Source organism: Passer domesticus, chromosome 3, assembly GCF_036417665.1.
Source record: "Passer domesticus isolate bPasDom1 chromosome 3, bPasDom1.hap1, whole genome shotgun sequence".
Taxonomy (NCBI): Eukaryota; Metazoa; Chordata; class Aves; order Passeriformes; family Passeridae; genus Passer; species Passer domesticus.
Genome location: NC_087476.1, coordinates 86788654 through 86815487, shown reverse-complemented (window position 1 = coordinate 86815487; position 26834 = coordinate 86788654). Strand labels below are relative to the sequence as shown.

Sequence of the window (26834 nt, the reverse complement as noted above, 5' to 3'; positions counted from 1 at the left end):
GTCCAGAGGCCAGCTCTTGGTCAAGGCCTGTTGTTTTAGCCTTAGTCAGGGCCTGTTGATCACGACTTAGTACTTCAATGCCCCATCCCTCAAAGTGTTCAAGGACAGGTTCTGAGCCAGGCTGTGCACATTGTGGACAACTGGGTCCACTGCAAGCTATCCCTCCCTTGAAGATCACATAGCTCCCCATGGTAGCGGGTTGGAGCTATGTGATCTTCAAGGTCCCTTCCAGCCCAAACCATTCTATGGCTTCTTGATTCGATGCAGCTCCTCCCACAGTGCCCAGAACATGGAACCCACCCCTCCGTGACATCAGTCTCAGGGCCAAGGGCAGCGCGGCTGCTGTGGTCACTGCGGCTGTGGCTGTGCTGCTGCACGGAGCCCTCAGTGCTTGCAGCTGACACATGCCTCTGGCAGCCATGAATTGCTTTGGCCTCCTCGTCCTGCTGACCGTGGCCGGGCTGGCACAGAGTATCCAGTACACCTGCGGGTAAGTGGCTCCAGGCCCAGGGGGAGCATGGCAGCACTTGCAGCCTTCCCTGGAGGGAACCCGCCTTTCCCCCATGGCTGAACTACAACGTCCCATCCACAATGGGGTATGAGCACAGAAGCTCACTGTGATTCCCCTGCACAAATTGTCTGGGAGGAGCTGGCCTAATAAGAAGGGACGAGAACGATGGAACTGTCCAGAAAATAAAAAACTTTAATAGCGAAAATAACAAACATCACACAGGTACAGAGGCTAGGTGCCAAAGACCCCATGGGCAGGGCAAATGCAGCCAGGTATAGGGGCACAATGTCCAGCCAGAAAGGTGAACTGAGGATATGACCTGATAAGAAAAAGGTCATGATCAAAGGTGAAGGAAACTGGAAACTTGACCAAATATAGGAAAGTTCTGTAAGCATACTACTAATTCCCAAGACCCCATGGTTCCCACTGTGGCCTGGTCAGGTGTCCCTTCTCAGCATACTGTCTGCCACAATCTGAGGTCAAAACATTCTATAAAAGCATCTGAGGTAAAAACATCAACAGGACAAGATCCCACATTGGGAAGCTTCAATTCCTTGCCAGGAACCAGGTGCTGGCACAGACAGACGCGCACGCCTTGGGCTTCCCTGGCCTGCTGTGCGTGCAAGGCCTTGTGGGGAGGGCAGAGGGCTGAGCTTCAGCCTGAGCCACAGCAGGCCATGAAGCAGCATGGAAATAATTTTCTGCTTGCAGAGGGACCTGCGGGCTCCGAGCTCTGCAATCTGTCTATCACCCCACAACTAATTCTTACGGCAACATGGCTTATGACTCCGGCATGACACGTGTCGTCGGTGGCGCCGGTGCCCTGCCAGGGGCCTGGCCCTGGATCGTCAGTATCCAGCACCCCTGGATACCAGGCCTGAAGCATCTGTGTGGAGGGTCCCTCATCAGCACACAGTGGGTCCTCACAGCAGCCCACTGCTTCGACAAGGTCACGTAAGGAGGAGCAGGGAATGGGGACATCTCCACAACACCAACAGGTGCCCTGTCAGCAGCATCACCTGCTACTCCCATACCCTTTCCTCTCAGGCAGCCAGGCTGCCACACTGCTCAGGAGAAGCCCCCCTGGGCTCATGCTAAGGCTTCCTAGCAGCCTCCAGCTTGACATTCCCTCAGCCTAAGGTGTGTGAAGGCACTCACACCTGCCAGAGCACTGCTCCCTCACTGCCATGCCAGGAGACTGCTGAGCTGCTGTGGCACATGTCTCTGCTCCCTCTCAGCTCTCTCTCCATGCCTTCTAGGGAAATCAGCATGGTGTATGTGGTGACTGGGGCCACCCAGTTGAGTCAACCGGGCTCTGGGGCACAAGTGCGCCATGTCAAGCAGGTGCTGATTCACCAATACTACAACTCTGCTGACATGAGCTACGATATTGCCCTGATGGAATTGGACCATCCGGTCCAGTGCAATCGCTACATCCAGCTGGCCTGTGTGCCCGACGCCACACTGAAAGTGTCAGAGCTGCAGAACTGCTGGGTGGCTGGCTGGGGTTCCACTGCTCCAAGAGGTGAGTCCCCAAGAGTGACTTCTGGGCCAGCTCAGCCCTGGAGGGCTTGGGCTTCTCCACAGAAGAGGCCAAAGTTGGAGTCAGGCTGCAGGACATACACCTCTGCAGAGATGGGCCTGGCTTGCACCCCAAAGACTTTCAGCAGATCTAGTGCTTCTGCAGAGGCAAAGCCAAGCCATGGATCCCCCACAAGACAGCCATGGGAGGAGACTGTGAAGGAGCTGCTGGGGTCTCATTAGTTTCTCTTGCTCACAGCTCAAAAATCAAGTGATCACTTGCAAGAGGCCAAGGTCCAGCTCATCGATGTCCAGCTGTGCAACAGCAGCCGCTGGTACATAGGGAAAATCCACACCCACAACTTGTGTGCTGGTTACCCACAGGGCCTCATCGACACCTGCCAGGTAGGAGTGTGCCACAAGCCACTCAGCCCCCAACAGCACTGGCAGCCAGGGCAGCACCACCCCAACACAGCCCGGGCCTGCTTTGCCCAGCCACTCAGTCGCCCTCCCAGCCCCAGCTCCCCCCCAACTGCTCTGGGGGCTTCCCACACACTCCCCATCCACACCTGCCTGCCCAGGACTCCCCTTGTGCCAAAAGCCCAGAAAGCCCAGCTAGTGCTCTTGGCAGCACAGAGGTCCAGGTGCCAAACATCCATCCTCTGCACATCCAGGAGTCCTGTGCAGGGACAACACAGAGAACCCTACCCTTTAGGACCCCATGCCATTCACAGCCAAGCTTCTGGAGGCTCAAGCGCCTGAATACAGTTCTTTCTGTGAGAGAGAAGGAGACAGCCCCAGTTCTGACAGGGGCCACCCAACACCACCTTAATCCTCTGTGCTCTGCTGCAGGGTGACAGTGGTGGTCCTCTCATGTGCCAAGAGAAAAACAGTGACTACTGGTGGGTCATTGGAATAACCAGCTGGGGAAAAGGCTGTGCCAGAGCAAGGCGTCCTGGAATCTACCTCTCCACGCAGCACTTCTATGACTGGATTGATTTCTACATGAACCTGAGCCCAGATGGAAGTTCCTCTCCATCATCTCGGGCATGTAGTCATTTTTTGATCACTTCACACCCCTGGAGTCATTATATTCCCACCCCACAACCCTCTCAGAAGCCATGGGTAAGACCAACCCTCTCTCCAAAACCAACTCCAATACCAACATTGGGCAAAGTTAACTGCTGCCCATTTCCCTTCAAGATTCTGATGAAATTCTTTACTCGAGTGAAGGAACTCCTCCAGCAGACCTTTGGTCAAAACACATATTGAGCAACAGGACAGCTATGGTCCAGGGCGTACTGCAGTGCACCACAACAGTTTCCTGCTGGGGCAATGCCTGCTGATCCAAAGGCAGCCTCAAGGTCAAAACCCTGCTCTGTCCTGATCACAGTCCTCTCCTCTGTGCTCACACACAATGGAGTTGACTTCCCTGAATGAAGTAAAGTTGCCTATGGTCACAGGGAACCATCATTTTGGTCCAATTCCAAATCCTGGGCAAGGCAAGGACTTCCATGGTTGGCACCTGCAGAATGAGCCTGAGGTCAGACCTGCCAGGCACAAAGGGACAGAGTGGCTCCAAAGAGATGCAAAGTGCCTGGTGAGAAAGGAGAGTGCTCTGAGCCACCACCAGAGGAACCTGCTACATCAAGCCTCAGAAGAGAACAGGATAAAAGCTGACACCTTGGGGGTGGTGCTCAAATGCATATGGGCTGCTAATTAGGGCCTGGTGTGAGCCTGGGCTAAGGAAACAGATCTGGGAAACTCCCAGACATGACAAGGGAAACTCCTGGCTCCTGACTGGAGTGCCAGTGCCCTAAGGCAGAGCCAGATTTCACAGGCAGCAAAGAGGGATTCATGTACCAAGTGGTCACACTTCACAGATACTCAGAGGAACTGCTGGGGTCATTCTGGTGAGAGGAACCTGGCAGGAACTGTAGGAGAGTACACCAGGAATGTCACAGAAGGCCAAGGTGAGTGGGCCAACACCACCTGCAACACCAAGGCTGTTCACAGGCACAGCCAACCTGTGAGCCAGGGGCAAATGATGCCTGGGCTTGGCTCCATATTTGGGAGGTGACAAGGGCAGAGAATGGGAGGAGTCAAGGAAGATGAGAGGGCTGTATAAGCCTGGCCAATAGAGAGAAGGAGCAGTCAAAGAGGCAGCTGCTCAGAAGCAAACTGCAGCATGGTGTGCTTGTTTGCCTGAGGGCTGTAGATAATCATGACAGGATGGGAAAGAAACTCATTTGCCCTTAATTTTCCATGGCATGGACAGTGGCCTTTGGCTTAGAGCAGGAGCATCCTCCTCTGTCTACAGCATTCAATTTCTGTATGTCACTGGCCACCCTGGCGTGAGGGTGCCAGAAGTGCCCTCATTAGATCGAGCCCAAAACAGCCCAAAACTCACTGGCAGCAAGGGCATGGAGCCTGCCAGAGGACATTTCTCTGGCTGATGACACCAGCACAGACTGTGCTGCACCTGCATTTCACTGCACTTCTGCAGGAAGAATGATGCAGCTTGGGCACTTCACTGCTCACCCACTGTGGCTGTGACTGGATTGGCTCCTGACCCAAGCACACACATGCTTCCTGAAGGAGCCCTGTTCCACAGAATTTGTGTTTCAGGAAGAATCTTGTGGGGAAAAGGCTGCAGAGAGCAGGCTACCAGTCAAATTTCCCAGGGCCTGCACAGCCCAGCCTCCAAGAAGAGGGGCCTAAAAGAAAGCTGCAGAGAGCTTTCTTACAAGGGCAGGTTCTAATAGAACAAGGGGAAATGGCTTTACAGTGACAGAAGGTAGTTTCAGCTGGGATCATAGGAAGGAAATCTTGATTGTGAGGGTACTGAGGCACTGGCATGAGCTGCCCAGAGCACCTGTGGATTCTCCATCCCTCAAAGAGTTCAATGATAGGTTTTGAGCCAGGCTCTGAGTAACTGGGTCTAGTGCAAGTTGTTCCTGCCCATAGGAACTGGATGATCCTTAAGATCCCTTCTAATCCAAACCATGAATCTAAGATCTGTGGAGTACATTGAGTAAAACTCTGCCTTCTTCAGCAGCATTTATGATCTCCAGCTGTCATTCATTAATGTTACTTGGCATGAACAAGTGTCACTATACTGTCATACGCAGAATTCCACATTTGGTCTTGGATAATAAATGAAAATTAAACCAGCAATTTAGTAACAGTTACAACAGACACATCTACACCATAATGTCAAATTGCTACAATCACCTTATCAAATACCTGCATTAGTGCCTTCTGAGTAATGTGGCTGGTACTCATGGGGAGAGAGAGAGAAAGAGCAAGTACTGTATACAAAGTATAAATATATATCTAAAAATATAAAAATAGCTGTCACAAAAGTATTCCCTTTTGGGGTATCTGTGACAGGCTTAGCTGGCAATGCATTCAGTTCTTTGTTGCGAGCTCCTACATGAGCAGAATGGGGGCAGGACTGGGAGCATGAGGATTCCTTACGACTGGCACAGACAGTTTATGAGATTCAGTAAAGGTTGTGTTTGGAGAACAGAGGATGGAAAGATGCACATCATAGTTATCTTTTCCTATATATTGCACTTCTGGCATATAGAAAAAGAATTCTAAACCTTTATTTTGGAGAAAAAACAACATACTGGAGAAATTCCTTCCATTTGGTACCTAGACTGGGTGTTCTGACTCACAGCAAAGGCAAGAGAGGGGTGAAGATGGGATGGGACAGACAACATGTCTCATCTGATCATTCTGAGCTGGATTAAGTCTGGATTTAAGCAACCTTTTCTCCTCTCTATATACTTAGGACCACTGCAGGCAACTCCAGCTGAAATTAATCTACAACAGCCTGTAAGGCTTAACAAAATTTTGGCTGCGCCTTGTTCCAAATTCATTCTTTGCATCTTGAGGTAATGTGAAAGGCATGAAGACTAGTGTCTCAATCTGACTATTCTTGAGATTTTCACAAAGCCCTCTGGAGTGTTTACTATCCTGGCCTTCAGTTACAAGAATATTTTAACCCAATCTCTAGATAACATGAATCCTAAAGGCATCTTACAGGTTTATGTTTTTGAAGTAATAGGATTTTTAAGATAACCTGGATCTATTATTAATCTAAAATTAATATTTGTTATTAATGTTGTTCCCTCAGAGCTCTTGTCATTTGCATTTCTTGATTTTCACCCAAGTGAATAAATTAGCTGTAGCAACTAGCGATCTGATAAAATTAAAACAGCCTTTACAGTCATCTCTATTGGCTTTGGGAAATATCAGTGGCAAGTCTCGAGGGCGCTGTCAAAGTAGAGAGAAATTGAAAATCAAGACCATGGCTTACTAGCAGATGCATTAAAGAGAGCATAGGATAACATATCTTTAGCCCTTAGCTGTATACAAACATAATTATGGGTACAGTCAACAGCTGCTTTAATCATAAGAGAAGGAGGTTAAGGGGTGTTCCTAACTGAAGAGCAAAAGCTTGTCTGGGGCAGTGCCACAGACTTGGAGAGAGATTTCCAATCTTGGTGGACCATGGTAAATTTAATGCATAATCCCACCACTAACACAGCTATGGCCTTTCTGGTCACTATACGTAATGCCACGGTTCACGCTATTCACCCCATTGTTGCTTTAGGGTTACATCATGAGAAGTCAGTATTATACCCCTCAGAACATAGGGTATGGGCCTGGAAAATCCAGGGGAAATGGCAGACTGTAAACTTGGAGCCTTGCATTGCTCAAGAACAATAGGAATTCATCTGTGAGAGTAATTCAATTAGTGCTCAGGACATATGCCTTGACACTGACCAAGGCATCTGCTACTTTGAGATCCACCCGGACGCCAACCAACGGACTGTACTAGTGTATGTAGGTGATGGCTGTGTGTGTTTAAGGACTTTGTGTGACTACATAGAAATTGATAAGAGCAAGGTACCCTTATCTGTTAAGAATCATTCCAATTTTTGTATTTGCAACTTTATTAAGGTTACTGGGTGTGACTTTGTATATTCAGCACCAGTTGTATCCCACCAGTTAATAAAATCAAACTATACAACATACAACGAGTTACCACCCACACCCATTGGAATGAATTTAACTCTAGTAAAACAATTAATGAAACATCAGGATCTAAAAAAATTGTAAAAGAGATTCAAATGAATGGGCAGAGAACTCTAGTAACTGTCCATCACAATGTAACAGAAGTAGAGAGTCCTGCAAAGAGTAAAACAAGACACAAGTCATAACTGGTGGGATGCACTGTTTGGGTGGTCACTAACTGCAATTGGGATCATGAATACTTTGTGTCACCCCGTTATAGTTCTATTAATTTTAGTTACTATAAGTTTAATGATGTCTATTTTAACACTCATGTGGAATTGGAGGATGTTGAGACCCGTGGCCATTTTGATTTTACTCTCTAGAACTCATGGAATCTTGCTGAAGGAGAACTGTCATGATTGTAGGTCAGAATTTAGATCAGGGCTCCTGTAGTATAATAATAATAATTTACTATATGTTAAGAAAAGACGGACTGAAATGGAGATTTTGGGGCTTTGCTTATGTTAGCAATATGAATTAAGCATTTAAATTTTAGCTTGTAGAATTATGTGTTGAATTTTAACCTTTTAATTAAGAAACCTCTGCCATGGTACAAAGGGCATAGGAAAATGCAAATTTCTGAAGCTTCTTGAAATAAAGAACAATACCGGGAGAAGACCAAGGAATGCAAGAAACCCAGATAAAGGGGCTCCTCTGTATCCAAGCTGATAGAAATCGACAGACCTACTCAGATAAGCACCAAGGGACCAAAGCACATGCACAAAGAAGAAAAGTTCAAAAGTTCAACCATGAGGAAGACCATGGCCTTCAGCCTCAGAGACCACCCAAAGACCCCTGTGAGACCACCGCCGTGAGCAACACATCAACACATGCCCAGAAGGGCATGGATCTAATTACCATGCAAGGAAAGGACAGGCGGGGCCAGGAGTTGAATATGCATGAAAAGGTTTGTGCGATGTAATGTAAATGGAACACCTTTGTGAATAAAGATGTGGCTCAGACCAGAGCTCAGGGCACAAGTTTTCATAAGAGCTATCTTGCTTATGCTGACATACATACCCACTTCATAACTACGTCAGGTCATGGAGTCTATTTTTCCACATATTGCTTCACAAGGATATGATGTAAACAGAGTTTTAACAGAGAGACGAGGTACATTCCCACAAACACATACTTTCAGAGGATGGTAAAAGCCCACAGCATTTTTACTTCTCACAGTTTCCTCTGCATTTTTGGAAGTCTGTCTGGGGAGAGATTCATACCGTAAAGCACTCATATCCATCTTGAAATGCCAGACCTCCTGGTTTGAGGTTGCAACACTTAGTCCCCTACATTCTGTGTAATAAAGTTACCCACATTCCTCCTTGGTACATTTCAGGCTTATGTGAAGTTGTGAGTCTTGGGATTTGAGTAATTGTAAACCATGCCTAATGCTTAATAAAGGAATGGTTTAGATCACCCATACATGCATTCAGAACATACCAGAGTTGTGCATACTTGATTCCTATCATGTGCTGAGACAGGATTTTTTATTTGAAAAGCCATTTCTAGTAATGAAAGCAAAGCCTTCTCCTCTGACATTTCTGCCAATGTGTAGGAGTAGGACGTGCAGCACTAAAGCCCAGATGGAGACAACCTGTCCTGTTCCTGTTTTTTGTCACCTTGGTGGATTAGCCTTCCAGGCTGGCATCCCTGACTGTCCTTATTCCTGCACACAAAGGGGAGCTGTTGCTAAGCAGCTGTGGACCATGCACCGCAGCCTGGTTTGAAAATGAAGAATTAACTAGATTAGTTTTGATGAAGACAAGGTACAGCTGAAGAACAGGCAGGAGAAAGGAAAAAAAGCAAAATGAAAGGCAGCTGTGATTTGCACTAGAGAACAGAGAGTGTCCAAACAGAAGAGGGAGTTATGAAAGCAAAGAGGAAATTAAGTGTGTGGCCTAAATGGAAGAAATACATAAAGAATGAGATGTTCTTCAGGGCAAGTGCTGTCTCTATGCTTATATATCACCTAACACTGCAAAGCTCCAATCAAGGAAAATATCAGAAACAAGTGAACAAAAAGTGCTGCCACCAAACCTTTCACCTCAGCCTTTCACAGGTCTTGACTTAAACACAGTTTCACAGTCACCCTTAGTGGGAGATGAAGAACATGGAAGGAAATGGGCTAGAAATTAATAGTTCAATTTTTTGTCCTGGAAAATTTTTACCTCCATTGACTCCTTAAGTCATGCTGGTTTGAGAGACATCAAGGTTGCAGCCGCCTCAGGTGACTGTGTAGTGACTGAGGACTCACCATATATTTTTTGTAACCCTAAGGATGTCACTCAGCATTCATGCATAGCTTATAGAGAATTCTTCTTCCAATAAGATGTTCTGTGCTAATTAAGCATGGACAAATCACATGCTTTTGTATTGCCTGAATTCCTAGGCCTGAGAATCTGAATCATAGCATTCCATGAAGAAGTGCATTGGCTATTTTGCTTGATATCTTACATTATTATTCTAGAGATATGAAGGCCAAGCAAAAACTCTGCAAGTTTTTCTGAGCATATTAATGTTTTGTCCTTAATTCATTGCAATAGTATTTATTCTCATTAATGTTCACTTTTCATGAGTATTTCAGAAACCTGTTTCACAGGCTGAAACAGTCTCAGGAAAAAAGCATTCAAATATTGAAGAACATTGTCCAAAAAAAGCCCTGTACTATAAATGTGATTCTACTGGTTCCAGCCCCACCAGTCATGTAACATATATGTACCCCACTGAAATTTTGGTGTAGTTATGGCAAATCGATATAAATGAGAATTCAAATATTGCATATTTAGACTGGAAAATTTACAGGCCAAGAGCTGTTTGTTGCAATTAAAATGTGAGTGAATATGAACCAACTTATTACTGTTTCCTGGTGTTCAGAGCACTGAAAGAAAAGCTGTGAGAAATAAGTAAGGGTAATTGCTTTGCACCAGTGCAGCTTTGCTTCTAGTAGGTATCAGTCAATCATTTGTTCTGTTTCTTCCCTGCTTTTAGAGGTCTGCAATAGATTTCCAGAAATCCTAATTCATAAATATATCTTCAGACATCTCTCAGATACTACCTAGATTGTTAAATAATGCAAAATATACAAATCTCATAGGCTTATTCAGTGATAGAGTCCAACTGGATGGATTTCTTACATAAGTCATATCTCTGAAGTACTTTTTTTTTTAAAAAAAGTGGTTGTTTCAATAAATATGGATTTTCAGCATGTAAACTAGACCTCTCTAGAGAGGTGCTTAAAATGTAGGACCTCTGTTTTGGTTTTGGTTAGGAATGCAGCAGACATATCTGTGGATGCAGAATCATTCCTGCTTTGCTTCCATGCTACCAATCAAAGCAAAGTTCGTATTTTTAAATTCTTTATTCATTTCAGTAAAACCTTGATGTCACTGATCTGACAGAAATATCAAGGAGAGTTATAGAAAAGAAAGGATGGCTGATCTTCATGATCCTTAATGAGAGAAAACCTGGATGTCAACAGAGCAAATCTGCCATCTCAGAGAATGAGTTCTGACTGCCATCTGGGGAATTAGGGCTGAGAAATTAAGCATGAGTAGTGGATCTAATGGGATACCTTCCAGTAGTCAGAGCATTCTTTGTAAAAGTCTTATCCAGTTAAATTTCTACTTAGTTGTTCAGTTCACAAATTATTTGCAAAGCTGACCTTATTTCTGAGCACTTGTTGAATTGTTTGTATGAATGATTTTTGACCTCGAATTTTTCTTGTACCATCTCTTCAATATGTTTCTGATCTGTGACTAGTCACTTGACATGGGAGTTTTGCTCAGTTTTGATTAGGTGGGTTTTTTTTCTCTTATTTTCTTTTTAAAGAGGGAAGTAAAGTATGCTGCATAATAAAGAGTGGTTAATTAACAAAAATCATGGTTGGATAGTTAATATGTTCATATAGGTCATATCACCTGTCTATGATGGTCACCAGAAAATAAGAGGACCAGTCTCTATCCAGGCATTCATAAGAAATTGGGGAAATGCTTCCCTAAAGTTTGTGTATACAATATTGGCTTTGTGCAAAAGTTTTATGACCAATGTAAGAAAAAACATCTAATATAACAGCTGGTCAGAGAGAGAATTGCCACCCACACAGGCTTGTAGGGAAGTCTACACTGGAGTGCAAAGCAGCAAGAGGGCCAGAGCTGCCAAACCACAGGTGTGTGCAAGGCAGCTTGACATGGCTTGTTTTCTGTGGTCTTGATGAAAATGGAATTCTCTATCAACTATCAGCCAAAAAGGTGATTCTAGTTACAAGACCTGTATGAACGGAATAGTTATTTTCTACAGTAACTTTCACATGAACTGAACAGTACATGAAAATACTTGTGATTGCAGACCCACTCCACACAGAGGTAAGTAGCCTGTGACAGAGTAAGAAGCAGATCCTGTACAAATACTTTTATATAGTGCCTTTTCACATTTTTGTCTGAAATAAATGTTCAGCAGTCATGATACAAGTTTTTATGCACACAGAGAGAAATCCCCATTTCACCTGTGCCAGAGAAAGCTGCACAACCAGGAATTATATTTGGTTTTTGTCCACAGCTTAAATGCAGAAGACCTCAGCACTGCACCTCATCAGGACACCTCAGTGATTTTTTGAGAGCCACAAAATTTGTTGTTTGCAAGCCATGCTGCCCTTTCCAGCTGGGGAAATTGGTAGTACCCGAAACCTTTTTACAAAACTGCACCTTGTGAACTACTATTCTTTCCTTGGCACATTCAGTTTATTGTTTCACACATTCAGGAGCAGGACAAGAGAGGAGATCACAAGTACAACTAAGAGAAGCAACTCCTAGAGACATACACAGACACACAAGGTTATCTGTAATTTGTCTTTCATGTTTCTGCATCAATCTGTAAATTATTTCCTTTTCTTCATGTGGAGGAAAAACCCCATAGAGGGAAACAACTGAATTTCTCACCCTGAGAAGAGGTTTTATTCCTAACAGTTATTCAGGTAGCAAGAGGCTTATCCACACATGCAAAGTTACAAATCTGCAGCTCCTGGAAAACCATGAAAGGATTTCATTGAAAGAAATGAAATATCAAAAATTGAAATGGAAGGGATGGTTTGGGAATTAGATGAAATCTCAATATTTCATTTCCTTTCATGAAATTATGGCTATTTTAGAAAGAAAAAGGTTTTCCTAGTCCTCTTTGCTATTTAATCATTGCAGTGATTGTTCATGGCCAGAGCAGAAATGCAATTGGCACTACCTATTATTTTAAATACAGTAGATGTGGTCAGTGTGACTGGACTTGTAGATTGGATTAAGCCTTCAGGCATAATATTTCTGCTGAAGTGCTTTTTTTATCACCTTCCCACCTAACTGAGGTAATGAATCATAGCAAAATCGGAGTGCCATTTATTAAGGTGTACTTCAAGATCTGTGAATGGTTTTTTTCTCCTCAAATGCTAAGCAAATAGTAATTTGTCTTTTAAATCTCCAATTATAATAATGGAGAATGAATGTCAATTATTACTCATCTGTTAATTTCTGCAGAATTTTACTAACTTTTCTTATTTCTATGTATAACTCCAGAGAAGCAGAGAGGCCAGCCATTCTCTTATTGTTAGAAGACAAGGAAAGGGAACATCCATAAATGCTTCTGAGATGATGCACTGCATGCACAAAGCAAGCAGCTGTGTACTGTTGAGCTGGGTGACATGGTTAGGGGTCCAGATCTCAGCCATAACTATGAAAATTATTTGTGCCTCCTGAGAGGAATAAACAATATCTAGATAAAGGAGGAAGACAGAGCAGCTGCTAGCTTTAAGCTTTATGTAATTTATTTACCTTCATAGTGCCATGGGCTTGTTAGATTGGCCAGTGTCACAATCACCAAGTGTGCCAGTGGGCTAACATTTAATCCCATTAGCATTAGCTGCTTAGTTTCTAAAACTGGAACTGAAATACTGGATGACAGTCTTGCTCAGCTTCATTATTTTAGCTAGACTTCTCCTTCAGATCTGAAAAACTACACAGCATGAAAAATAAATTCTCAAAAGAATTTAGGTTGGGAGGAAAAGAGTTTCTCTTCACTCTTTCAAACTGCCTGCACAGAACAGCGTGTGTTTACCATGCAGAACAAGAGTGCAATTACAGTACTTATATAAATGGCTTTCTAAATTGGCATTTTAAACAAACATTTCAAGGGGATCCTGGCTGAATACACCTATTATACTAATTTCAAACCATAAAAAAATACTAACTCCCTTTTTGTGCTACTGTACTTGTACAGGTTTCAGGAAAAAAAACTTTGTTTCCTGTGTTTCTATTTATGGTCTAACCCTTTCAAGAGTCCGAGTATTACAATCATAAAGTGGAAGCAAATTGAGCAGCTAACACAGCCCCCTCTTCACATGCTCATCTCAGAAATGGTATAAATTATTTTATACATTATTCATACGGTTCTAGGGAGAAGATATCCTGAGTTCTGTGGCACAGACATTAGCCTTATTACCTTAGCCTCAACACTGTTTTTCTGAAAGATAAACATGCCTTTAAATTTTAGTTTGGATGGGGGTTTTTTTAACAAATACAACTTCAATTCACTCAGTAGCAGTCAGACTTTGTATGCAGGAGCCACAGCTACTCAGGGAGGGGATACAAAAAACCGACCCAAAAGACCCTTTGTTCCCTGGAACAGCTGGTTTTGGTTTAAAACGTGGTGCTGGGGAGAAGACTCCAAGCTGTGCATCTATTTATCATCCTTCTATACTCCTGAGGGCTGATTAAAATCAGAGGAGTGTGTGTGACAGGAGAAAGCTGTGTACAGGTTATTGCTAAAGCTGTAGCAAAACAGAAGCAGTGCACATTTGTTCAAGTACAGGAAATGAGGGGGTGCAGCTCAGAGCAGAAGCTGGTCCTGTGTTTTCCAGTTCACTAGCAAAAACAATTTGTGATTCCTGTATTTACCTGTTAGAGGGCAGCAGATATCCTAAGTTAGGTCTGTGGACACCATGACCTAGTTCTGCCAGGGCTCCATGGCATCTGCAAGACTTCTTTCAATCTCTGAGTCTGGCCAGCTCGGAACATTCGAGGTTTTCATTTTTCAGGTTAATATTTTCCATGTCCTATTTTTCTTAGCTCAGGCTTTTGTCAGAATTTGAACAGTTTTACAACCATCCTTAGGATGACAATTAGTCTAAAATTTATCACTCTGCTAATTTCAGCAATAGTCCTACCAAGCATGTCTTCAAATTGTCACCACAGGCCCCCAGCCAGGTGACAATTATTAGCATTGACTCCATGATTCTGAGAAGGCTGATCACTCACTTTATTCTATTATACTTATTAAGAAACCCATTGCTCTTACAGACAGTCGTGATACAGGTGGACCCAATTGGTCCTTCAATCTAAACACCATCACCATTGGCCAATTAAGAAACTACCCTTTGGTAAACAGATCTCCATAACACATTCCACATGTGCACAACAATAGGTGCAGCAAGTAGAGATAAGAATTGTTTCTCATTCTTTTCTCTGCTCTTCTCACAGCCTTTCCCTGGACGATGCCTGGGAAAGTTGTGCATTGCCCCTGTGGCCAAAGCTGCTGCCACATTAAATCACCTGATGTTTCTAACATTTGGAAGTGAGATTTTTAGAAAACTGTAGTGCTGGACTCTAGACCTATTTTAATTTTTAGAAACATACTGTATTCACAGAATCCTTAGAGCTGGAAGGGACTTCTGGAGATCACCCAGTCCACCCCCCCTTTTGAGGCAGGGGGGCAACTCACCTGGAACAGGTGACACAGGAATGTGTCCAGGTGGGGTCTGAATGTCCCCAGAGAGGGAGACTCCATGATCTCCTCAGGCAGCCTGTTCCAGTGCTCTGCCACTATCAATGTAAAGCTTTTCCTCATGCTGAGGTAGAACTTCTTGTGCTTTAGTTTATTTGTCACTGCTCCTTATCCTGTCTCTGGGCATCACTGACTTCTATGATAAAATTCTGATAAAACTACTTAAGCTTACTGAATATGTGCTTTTAAAGCTTGCAGTTATTCCCTCAATACCATGCTTTTAATCTCTTTAGCAGGATACCTTCATGACCTTCTCCTACTCCAGCTCTCATGATACATCTGTTACCTTAGGTGTGGAGGGAAAGCAAGGAAACAATAAAAAATTGGCTTAGGTTTCTGGAATCCTTTTAAATTTCAACTCTTTCAATGGTGGTAATTTGACAGTAATTAAAATACTAATCAAACCTCCATGTCCTGACCTAGGATCTTGTGGCAGCTAAGTCCTGCAGATTCAGTTCTACAGTACAGGAAATTTATCTTCAATTTAATTTTTGTCCACCTGACTACAGTGATTTCCTAGGGAAAACTGTCTGTATGCTTAATTCTGATACCTATAAATATCAGACTGCTAGAGGGTGGTGCCTTGCCACTCTCCTACATGTTAAATTGACATTAGCATTAGTATGGAAGGAGCTCATGGACAACTTTCCCGTGCTTCTACCTATTCCTCCTGCAGCTCTAGAAAAATCACATTTAATTTGTTCCTCTGGATTTTTAGTATAAGCAGCAGAAAGTTCAGACCCAAGTCTTCAAAACAGAAACTCTCTGGCAAAGTGTAAGCTCTCTGTCTAAATGTGGCATGCAGAAAAAAGGGAACAGCTTAATTGTTTACTGACTGCTGGAACTCAACAGCCCAAGAAATGTAATAAATGAATCCAAGAGTCACTGCTCTCATTCCACAGCAGTGTCATAGGGGCAAATGTGCTTTCAAAAATGATGCAGGGAACAGCACCAAGATCAGTCTGGGTTTACTTGTTATTACTTTACCTAAATAACCAAACACAAGATACAAGATACCTGGAAATGCCACAATTAAGACCTGCAAGCACATTTCTTCCTATATCTCATGACTGATCCTCTGCCAACCAACTTTTATGTGTGAGGTAAGAGATTCTACAGAAACAAATTCATCCCAAACACATTCCTGCCATATTCTCCATCTGTCCTATACATCTATGGAGAAAGCAGAATGTCATTATATAGGCCACATTGCAATGCACACGTGTAAAGGGGAATGGAAGCTGTGTACAGAGCTTTAATTTTGACTTTTCTGAATCCAGTTTTTTAACTTTTAAAGTGCTTGAGTTCTACATTGTTTTAAAAAGAACATCACTTTGTTGGACCTGCATTGACCCAAAACTTCACAGGTCCTGATTCCTTTTCAATAGACCTCAGAAATTCCCACTGATTTGAGGAGAAGCAGGACCAAGCCTGTATGAAGATTAACAGAGTGCCTGGGCCACTTTGGAAGGTGCTTCTCAAAGGTAGTAGGGAAGTCGCAGGCCCCGTAAATTCTCCTCTGGCCACAGAAGTACTTGGTAAGGCCAGCAGCATCTCCCCTGTCTCTTAAAAAATTAGGAGTTACTTGTATCACAGTCAAAATCATGCATATAAAAACCAATGTTTTATTCCTTTCTGGCTTCTTGTTCTCTAGATAGTATCACTAAACAGCTTAAGAGAGAGAGAGTGAGAGTTTAAATAAGTCTGAATTGTATTAAAAACTCAAGGGATTTGTTATTGCACAATAACTTCTTAGTGATAAACACTCCACATAAAATAGCAGAAAAGTCAAGCTCTAACTTGTTATTTTAATAAATTAATTTTTTTTTTCTTCCAGACAATGGAGATAAAAGTCCTTTTAGCAGTTCAGAGATTTAAAAGTTTAGGTGTCATTAAAATTTTGAAAGATATGCATAAATAAATTTAATTAAGTTGACTGATGAAATAAAATGTCTAGTTTCAGTGTAGTTTCTTTAGAAATTCCAATTTGCAGCTAAAGGAGAACATTTCCAATCAGAAGGACTTTACCTAGCCCCCTATTACTCATTGCTGCATTTATTTAAATAAATAAATTAGTACCTCTTGTGGGATATGGGGCAGCTTTCTGATGAAAAAGTTATATAAAAGGAATATATCGGACTGTTGGACTACTTTTCCTTGTTTTTGTGGAAGAGAAAGAAAATTCAACAATGAACTGATAGAAAACTTTGCTTTATGCAGGCCATGTTTTTAATTTGGAGAAAGCAGATGCAAACCTTTGAAAATCTGTGCCCAGCAGCATTAGGTAAGCAAAGAAACTATGGCAAAGGGGTAATCCATTTTAGTACAGGTGGGTATTTGATAACCTTATGTGGGCACTTGCATCCCGACACCATAGAGCGTAGTTCCAACAGCTCAGATGATCTTCCTGTGCCCTGCAGGTTATTCCTATTCAGGGGCTTTCACACAAAGATATTGAGGAGAGAGTTTCTGCTGATCTGCATGGCCAGGTCAGTGTAAAACAATTAAGATAACGTAATGAACATCTTCATTATTCCATATCTAGCCCTTTAAGTTCAGAATCTTACCTCATCAGATTTTGGGGGTATTTGTGTTTGTTTTATTAATGCAAACACTGCCTAGAAATTCAGCATCATCACTAAATATTCAATAGAAATGTGTGTGTGTGTGTGTGTGTGTGTGTGTGTGTGTGTTCTTTCCTGGTGAGTCTATTTTGAATACAGGGTATTGTTTCTTCCTGTGATTTTGTGCTTCATCAATTGCTATTACTTTGGAGGAATTATTCAAAACCTTTCTGCTATACAAATAATTAGTGATTTGACCAAAGAAGAAATCTTCTACAGTTACCTCATTTGGAGGTAACTGCTTCTCTTGGAAATCCTGCCCAAACATATCAGCCGGATTAAACATAAATGTTTCCTTATAAATACAGAAAATGAAGAAAGTCAGAGGTTTGCAGGTGCCATATCCACTCACAAAGCCAATATTTAATAAAATCCTGTCACAAGGGATGTTACTGAAGTGTAGTCTGCAGAGAGGACTGTGCCTTGAGAAATTTTTCATCTGGACAACTGGGGGCCTTTCTTACAGGCTCAGCCTAAGGTTATGTTTGGGGTTGAGAGAAAGAGAGAGCCTGGACAGCTGCAGCTGCAGTGGGGCTAGAAAAGAGCACCTAAAGGGAAGCATGGGCCATGGAGAGACCTGGGTTGTAAAAGCCTTTTTCCTAGGTAATGACTGGTTGGCATTACCATTGCCATGTGTGGAAGGATAATCCTCAGATTATGGTTATTTTTAGTGGTAGGATTCAGGTTTGGTTTGAATGTAAGTTTAGAGCTGCAGTTGGGTCTGCAAAGTGGCTCCCAAAGGAAAGTAGAATCTGTAAAGAGAATGAGCTGGGAGAAGTTTTCTAATGGGGAAAGTAATGTGGGGCGAACATTGGCCAGGACGGTGAAATTGTCTGCTCTTCTGATGGTTGAAGATAATGCTTAGGCTCAGTGAATTGTAATCTAGCCCTGCCCTCATTCCTTTTCTGGCATTTCTGCAGATGGTTAGTAAGACAGCCTATTTAAACTGATTTTAATATGGTTCAATATGCCAGTATCCTGAAGACCCAGGCCCCTGTACCAGTTTTATTCTAACCAGTTAAAGCAATTATTTATTACTTCACTAAGTATCTTATTTTTCTCTTAAGCATTTCTGCCTGACCTGGTAATTTAAGAACTCATTCTTTTTTCCCAGTCTCCGATTTTTCATGTCCTTTCCTAATCCACTTCTTTTTTTCCTGATGCACAGGTATTACACCAAGGTCAGTGACAGCAACAACTGACCTGTATTTTTGGTATGCATATAGTGTTATTAAAGAAATTAGTTCACGACTGCAGAAACAGCTCTGTACTGATACCAGAAGCAATTTGCTTCACATGAAAGCAGAAGAGAAAATGTCAATGTGCTGACTGGTTTGGTTTTTTGGGTTTTGTTTGTTTGGCTTGGCTTTGTTTAAACTGGGAGAACCAGGGGAAAGGAAAAGGAAAAGGAAAAGGAAAAGGAAAAGGAAAAGGAAAAGGAAAAGGAAAAGGAAAAGGAAAAGGAAAAGGAAAAGGAAAAGGAAAAGGAAAAGGAAAAAAGGAAAAGGAAAAGGAAAAGAAAGGAGGCAAGGTTTCTTTGTACCAGTTTCTCTGTAGAGTCTGAGGCTGTCCTGGAATAATTCTGTAGGAGATTCACTGAGACCAGCTTGCAGGTGGGGAATTAACAGTGATGCTTTCTCAAATAAGAGCTTCAACTTGCCATACAGATACAAATACCCTTGGATTTTCATAGCGTATAGAGCTGCATCCAGATGTGAATATCACTGCTGGTACTTATCTCCTGTGAAAATAAAGTTTATGTCTGAGTAGAGTAGATGGCAACAAATTTTTTAATGATTTTTAGCCAGTGGACACAGAAACCTTTGGAGATGTGCAGGTGCCTGTGGCCATTTGTAGAACACAGCAGACCTTCAGGAAGTAGAATCATACAAAAACAACAGCATAGGTGCTTCATTTTCAGAATGATAGGAATAAAATAATCATATTAAATAAACAGAAAAGAAAGAAACACCCATTTCTTTGTGCCTGATCCTCCTCCAGAGGAAGCCTTACTCCATACAATCTAAGTTGCCACACACCTGCTGTTGCAAGCAAGGGGGGGCTGCAGCAGATGCAGGGATGATTCTTCCCCAGGCAAAACTTTCTGTGAGGTGTTTTAGGCTTGGTTGTGCATCACAGGTAGTACAGAACAAAAGCCTGGAAGATGTAACTGCTCTTGAGGTATGCAGGAGCACATTGGTTCAGGAGAAAGAGTGGGTCCTGGCCTGAGGCTGCTCCCTGGCCTGGCTTCTCTCTCCAGAGCTGTCCACCTACACCTCTCACCACAAAGTTAATTTGTAAAATTAAAAAATCAATTTCTCAAGTAATTTCTGAAAAAATGAATGCCGTGAGGGTAAAAGAGCAGTTAACCATGACTTTTAGAAGGCATTTCTGTTGTTTGGATGCCCTGACGTAGCTGAATGGAGACATATAATTTGAGCAGACAGCCAAAGTACTGACTAATTAACTTTAAGTTCCCCCAGTGTCACCCTTGGAGCAGACTGTAGCTGGAAATAATTAGTTCTAGGAGACCTCCGAAACTTTACTGTTTCATTTTGTAACTACTTTGCCCTACTTGACTACATTTTGGAGCCAAGGGAACGAACCTGATTGCACTTGGCTGCCAACTCTGGCCTGCCAGGAAGAGCCTTCTATGGCTGCAGATAGGAGGAATGTGACTCAAATGTTAAGTCATTACACCAGATTAAAATGAGAGAGACTGATTTTTACAGACCACCAGCGGAATAAAAGCCTACAGCACACAAATGTAAACCAGTAGATGAAACACATTCCTTCAACCCAGGAAGCAGAGGCTGAACCCTTGCAAGCAAAGGCTGCAAAACACTTTTCATCTAGAGTCAGAAAAGGAACAGAGACAACAATGCTCTTTTGCCTCTGTACAAGGCTGTTCCAGGTACTACCCCATAATCCCTCCAGAAATCAAGGACAGTTTTACTTATGACCCTTAGAGGTGACAGGCTGGGCTTTTATTTTCTGAAAGGGAAGATTAAAAGATTCAATGCAGGTGTACTAAGATCACACAGCTGCACATATTCCCCTTCTCAGGGAGACAGGAGCTGCCCCAACACCACCCCCTGCAAGCTCCTACAGAGGAGATTTCCTTTCTCTGTTTCTTTTGGTGGGTGAACAAAAGGAGAAGAAACCCAGTGCAAATAGACTAACTTAGGAAAACCAGAGGTCCTGGCCAAGCAGGGAAGTAAATTTGCACCAGTATTCCAATTGAGAACAGTGTCTTCCTTTGGAGTCCAGAATGTGTCTTTGAACTAACTGCAATTTTCTTATGATTTAGAAAAGAAGGCATTTCTGTTGTTTGGATGCCCTGACGTAGCTCTAAATGTCTAATCCTGCATGTTCTCCACATACTCATGTAGCTCATGTCCCAGCTACCTGCAAAGACTGCAAACATGTGGGTTTGCTAGAGCTCTCAATGCCTCCCACGCCTCTTAACAATCAAGCTGTTGTCAACAGGCACCTCATCTACAAGGGAACCTGGAATACAACTGTGCAACCCCCTTAGCTTTGGGGATGTTTTACCATTTCTGCCACATGGGAGAAGATCCCTGCTCAAACAACTCCTAAATGCATGAGAACTTTTTCATTTTACTAGCCTGCATAGGCACGTCTCTTCATGAGGCAAGCTCCTCAGCATGGATAAACGTTTTACACTGTCCTGGTTCCAGATCAGGTCACTGTGCAAAGGGAGTGGGCAGCTGGCTCAGCAGGCCCTGGACTGACAAACATTCTCTACCTTTTTCTAAACATTATTTTTCAGTCCACCAGCACTTGTTCTGAACTACAAGAACCACTCTCACCTCTCCTGAAGAGGAGACAGCCCTTATCCTTCTTTCTTACCACCTCTACAATTGCACTGCCCTCCACTCCTAAAGAGGAGGCAAGCCTTGAGTGTTGCTCTTTTATTACCTAAACCACATCCCAATCCCTCCCAAAAGCACATCTTCCCTCTTCCAAAGAGAATTCCCTTATTGACTCTAACATTCTCCACTCCAGGTTTCAAGCCCCCACCTTTCTATCAGGTGGGTGTAATTTAGGTTTAACACCAGCTTTGTTTGATTTCTCTTGGGTTTAGGTGATATTTTCATTGAAATTTGTCTCTATTATTCAAAATAAGTTAGTAGGCAAGGCATGACTGTAAAAACCCCTCTCCATGAAAAGTAGGTTTTATTTCATTTTCACTACAAAGCTGACAGTTGTGTTGCCTTTCTTCTTCTTTAATTAAGTCCAGAGTCTTCCTGAACTTTATTTAATTATATCACAATAGTGATATAAGTGATCTTTTTTGACAATTTAGAGTGTCCTTTCTTGAAATAAACTTCAATATGTTTTGAAATTCTCTCTTGAAATAAATTACACAGTGCTACTTCTGTCCAAATCTACTCCATACAGAGTTCATTGCCTGTTTAATAGAATATTAAATATCTTGGAAACAGATTTTTCCTCAAATTGGGGAAACACTTCAGCTCCATGGAGCCTTTCTTAGCCCTGGCAGAAGGGGCTGAAGCAGACAGCTTTGCTTCCCCTCTCTTCACTTTTGGAGAAGCATTAGCTCTCCTGCACAGAAAACCCCAGGTCTGCTGTCTGCACTGTACCCACAGGATTCTCATTTCCATAAATTCATGCCAAACCACTGTTTTGCTCTCCAATGATGCAAATCAAAATAAATCCAGAAGTGCTTCTACAGTGGTGCTCTACCATCAACAAATTCCTGCATGAATAATCCCACAGAAACCCTCCACCAGCAACAAACTGCTACAACAAAAATGTCACAACAGAATTACCCCATCAGCAAATTTCCACTTGAAGATTACCACAGGAATACTCCAACATCAGCAAGGTCCTACATGGGACATTTATTATACCACTAAGATTTTCATGAGATACCACTGAGACATTATTCTGTATCACCCCAAGTACAAGAGTGCCAAGAGGTGCTGAGGGTCCTCTCCTGCTCTCGGGAAACAGGGTAGGGAGAGCTCAAGTCCCCTTACTGATGAGCAGAAAGTAACTCTCGCCTTCATTACATCACCTCAAGCAGCCACCTGCTAGATCAGGGATGTGAAAACCAACATAAAAGCACTTTAAAACAGTTTTTTTCCCCCCAGGTTAAGGAAAGGAAACTGGCTGCAGCCTGCCATGGCCAGGCCTGTGAGCCATGCCAATTCTGCACCCAGTGGAGGCAGGAGCTGCCCTGCCTCTCAGGGAGGTGTCCTGCAGAAATGTGGGCATGCCACACACCATAGTTACTGATGCTGAAAATTATTTAAGGCACAGAGGGCAGCAACAGAATAATTTCTGGAGGCAGCTGCCAGTGCTCACACGGATATTTTACTTGCCCAGTGGATTAATAGCAGGGGGTAAGATTCAATCTCAGCTGTTAATCCTTCCAATGTCACAGGAATATCTAGTTTCTATTAAGACTTGTTGTAAGGTTGTGTGGGCCTACCATTTTTCAAATTATACTTAATTCCTTCTTTCCAAAGTATCCTGGGACAAGCACTGATCCCAGGAAAAGCCGAGGGGCATCGCTGCTCCACAGAAAAGGTGCATTTCTATTCTCAGAGAAAACATCCTCTTCCCTTAGTGCACAATTGCAGGCTCTGGCAAATGATGGATATGAAGCAGCATTACAGAAATTTGTTGTCAAAGCCAATACTATATATTTATTGTCATTTATAAAGGTAAATATAGCTGCTCTGTAGCACTATACAAAAAAAATTATTTTCAGTAATCCTGCATTAAAAAATTGAGTCTTCATTCATCTGATGTCCTGACAGGCAACAGTGAGAGAAATTTTATCTTTAAAAACATATTCAAAGCTTTCATAGGCATTTTTGTCAATTAGTAACTACTGAATAATGTACCTTTCTCTAACATTTTTGCAAATAAAATAATTACTTTTTCTTCACCTAGGTTATCTATCACTATTACATTTTAATTTATAGTTTTAGCATTTTTTTTCTGAGTATGAATTCATTTAGTTATCTTGTATAAATTAATAAAGCCACAATCTGCTCTCTTAGCCCAAAGCAGTTCACTGGTTTTGTCACTGCTGAATTTTGATAAATTCCTTATTTTTCCATGCACATCAATGTATTCCATTGCTGTAGTTTGTGGTACTTTATTACTGACAGATTGAAATTCCATTTGATAAATACCAAAACCTAAACAACCTGCCCATCAACTTACACATTAAGTCAATTTATTGATGTGTATCAAGTTTGACGTATTACCTATGATTCACTAAGCTGCAGTTGGAAGGACAAATCTGCTATTTATCTGTAATCCCTTCAGCTGGAGATCAGACATCTGTTTGTTAAGCAATTTTTTGCAGAAGGATGGAGAAGTCTTCCTGACACCTGTGTGGTTAAAATAGATTCCCAACTAAATTTCAGTTTTTCTGGTAAAGTAATTTGTCCACTTTGTCTGTGACTTAAAATACTTTTCAGTGGTCACTGGCTACAAATCATGTCTTATTTCAGGGCTCTGTTTTGCGAGATTTATTGTGAAAGGCAAGGAAGGAATTACTGTAGCTATGGGCTTGAATAAAGTACAGCCTTGTCTCACTTAAATAGCTAGTAAACTGAGAGTTAAACTAAATATCAACTATATCTGAGATTCAATAGCTATTAACGTTGTTTTGTAAAAAAGAAAATAAATAAAACCTGAGTACATTTACCTTTGGTCAATAGTTGGGCTTATCTCAATTTTTAATTTTTTTTTTAAAGGATCAGCTGCAGAAGACAAGTGCCAACATTGCCGAGGTGAACCTTGAGAACCTGTGCTTGGTCCCTGCTTGAAAGGCTGTTACAATAAAACATTAGTCTAGACTTAAATGATCAAACCTTCAGGTGGCTTTTTAGGTATCTAACCAGTATCTATCAGTGCCATGATGGGAACAGAAGCAAGTCACATTGAGTTCTTAAGCAGGCTCCCTGATCTCCATGTCCCCAGGCTCTGGGGACAGCATCCTCTGTGCCTCTGAATGTGATCTGAGAGGGGAGAAGGGCAGTGCCAGAAGTAGCTGACTATAAGCTGTTTTAATTCCCTTGGAAACTGCATTCCTGGTTTTTGTAGGAAGAGCACACCAAGGAGTGCAGCAACTAACTGCAGGGTTATGACCAGCTGCAGGGACAGTGCCTGTGGTCAGGGGTTAACGTGAGCAGGGAGTTATTTTAAAAAACTTGATCTACACCATTTTAATTCAAGACATGATCATGACGTTCTGATTAACTAGTAATTACAGAACTGATGAATGTACTATATCCTTTTGCTTTAGTGGTTTATGGACTTTGAGGATTTTTTGTTGGTTGTTTTCTTGTTGGTTTGGGTTTTTTTCATTTGTTTGGGGGTTTTTTGCTGGTTCTTAGGGTTTGGGTGTGTTTTTGTTTGTTTGTTTGTTTTTCCACTTAAGATTTCATAAAAATTAATTGCATGAGCTTTAAAATTTAAAGCTTAAACATTAAAAAGTACGTGGGTACTTAAAAAAGATACTTATACATATGTGCCTTATGCATTAGCATATTTGCAGCACAACTATGACCGCTACTAAAAAATTCTGGCCAGATCCTCAAGAGGATTTATGTCTGTGGAGCTACACCCATGTACATTGCTTTTGAGTGAAGACCAAAGAATTCAGTAACTTCTGCAATCTGGTAACGATACTGAAACCATATGAAAAATAAACAAACAGCTCCCCTGCCAGGTGCTGTTTAATGTCAGAATGTTTTATCAGTCTCAACAGAGGCCAAAGAATGAGTGAACTAAAACCTTATTCCTAAGTACAGGCTTGTAAATTCCAGGCTAAAAAGCACTAGAGGAGACAGAGAAACTTCAGCTTGCAAGAAATTATAAGATGAGCTTTCAGAGTTCCCTCTCAGTTTGACAAAATCTTATCTGTGAACCAAGTATCTCACAGTGGAATTTAATTCGCATACAGATGTGGAGAACACAAGGCAATTCAGCTGGGTTGTTTTGTTGTTTGAGCAAAGACAAAGAAGCAGCAGTCCAGAAAACTGAAGACTTTCTGGAAATTACTCTTTCCATTTTTTGGCCCAATTTAACTCAGGGCTGAAGCTATGAAGCTGTATGGGAGTATTTTCTAAACTTATCTGAGAGCATGATGTGGGTTTCTACACACAATTATGCAGAACATCTTGCATAGCACTCTACAAACAATGACTTAGCTCCTGGTCATGCACCAGCTATGTAAGCAAATGTGGCAGCAGCTCTATTGCAGCAATAGCTGGCACCGAGTTCATCTCAGCTTATGAAGAAAGGAATGTTGGCCAAACCATCAGAAGGAGAATTATTCTCCAGCCTATTTCTAGTCACAGAATCATAGAATAGTTTGTGTTGGATGGGACCTTTAAAAGTCATCCTGAAATGAGCAGGGACATGCTCAAATAAAACAGGTTGCCCAGAGCCCTGTCCAGCCCAGCCTTGAATGTGTCATGGCATCTACCACTGCTTTGGGCAACTTGTTCCAATGTTTTAGCACTCTCATTATTAAAAAAAAAATTTAAAAAAAAAATTAAAAAAATTTCTTAATTATAGGGAATCTTGATCACCCCTCCTTCAATTTAAAACTGTTACCTCCTGGGCTATCGCAACAGGCCCCACTAAAAATTTGTCCCAAACTTTCTTGAAGCCTCCCTTAGGTACTGGAAGGTACTTCAAGGTCTCCCCAAGGCCTTCTGTTCTCCAGGCTGAACAACCCCAACTCTCTTAGCCTGCCTTCATAGGAGAGGTGCTCCAGCCTGCTGTGCATTTTTGTAGTTTCCCCTAGAACAACTCCAACAAGTCCATGTCCTAAAATCTTTTTATCAGTGAGTTTGTGTCTGTACTCTTCTTTTATAATGGTCAGTCTCTTCAGGTGATAAAAGCACAAGAGTTAAGAAGTCCCCACAGTAGAAAAGACCAACTGGTTGAATTAATGCTAATGCCACAAGATGGTGCTGCACATTTCATTGACACAGGTCCTTGAAGCTTTTAATTTATTGCCTTTGTATGTTCTCTGACTAAACCTTTCCCCAGCTGGAAGTTTACTTTGAAAAGTACTGCAGGGGGATACACAAGCAGGCTGCCATCCCACATGTGATGGATAACAGGGTTTCCTGTTTTACACTTTTCTGAAAACATCACTGGTGTTGCTTTGCAGTTGTGCATCCCAAGATGCTTTCATGACAGGTCAGCAAAGCTTTTATCCTTCTATGGAAAAGCCTTCCAGACTA

At 42.2% G+C, this 26834-nt stretch overlaps 1 protein-coding gene across 3 annotated transcripts; it reads left to right on the top strand.

The window, feature by feature from the left end:
- The first annotated feature begins 330 nt into the window (after positions 1-330).
- On the top strand, positions 331-24353 carry LOC135297031 (acrosin-like). 3 transcript variants are annotated; one of them, XR_010359037.1, is made up of 6 exons: positions 331-490; positions 1223-1465; positions 1771-2036; positions 2292-2437; positions 2885-4005; positions 24330-24353. XR_010359037.1 is itself a non-coding variant. In XM_064414158.1 (5 exons), the coding sequence occupies exons 1-5, from the start codon at positions 405-407 to the stop codon at positions 3302-3304; spliced, it is 1161 nt and encodes a 386-aa protein (XP_064270228.1). In that variant the 5' UTR covers positions 331-404; the 3' UTR covers positions 3305-8087. The 3 variants fall into 3 exon arrangements, 1 of the variants encoding a protein (XP_064270228.1); XR_010359036.1 differs by lacking the exon at positions 24330-24353 and adding an exon at positions 5832-8087; XM_064414158.1 differs by lacking the exon at positions 24330-24353 and having other exon boundaries at positions 2885-8087.
- Positions 24354-26834: the final 2481 nt, after the last annotated feature.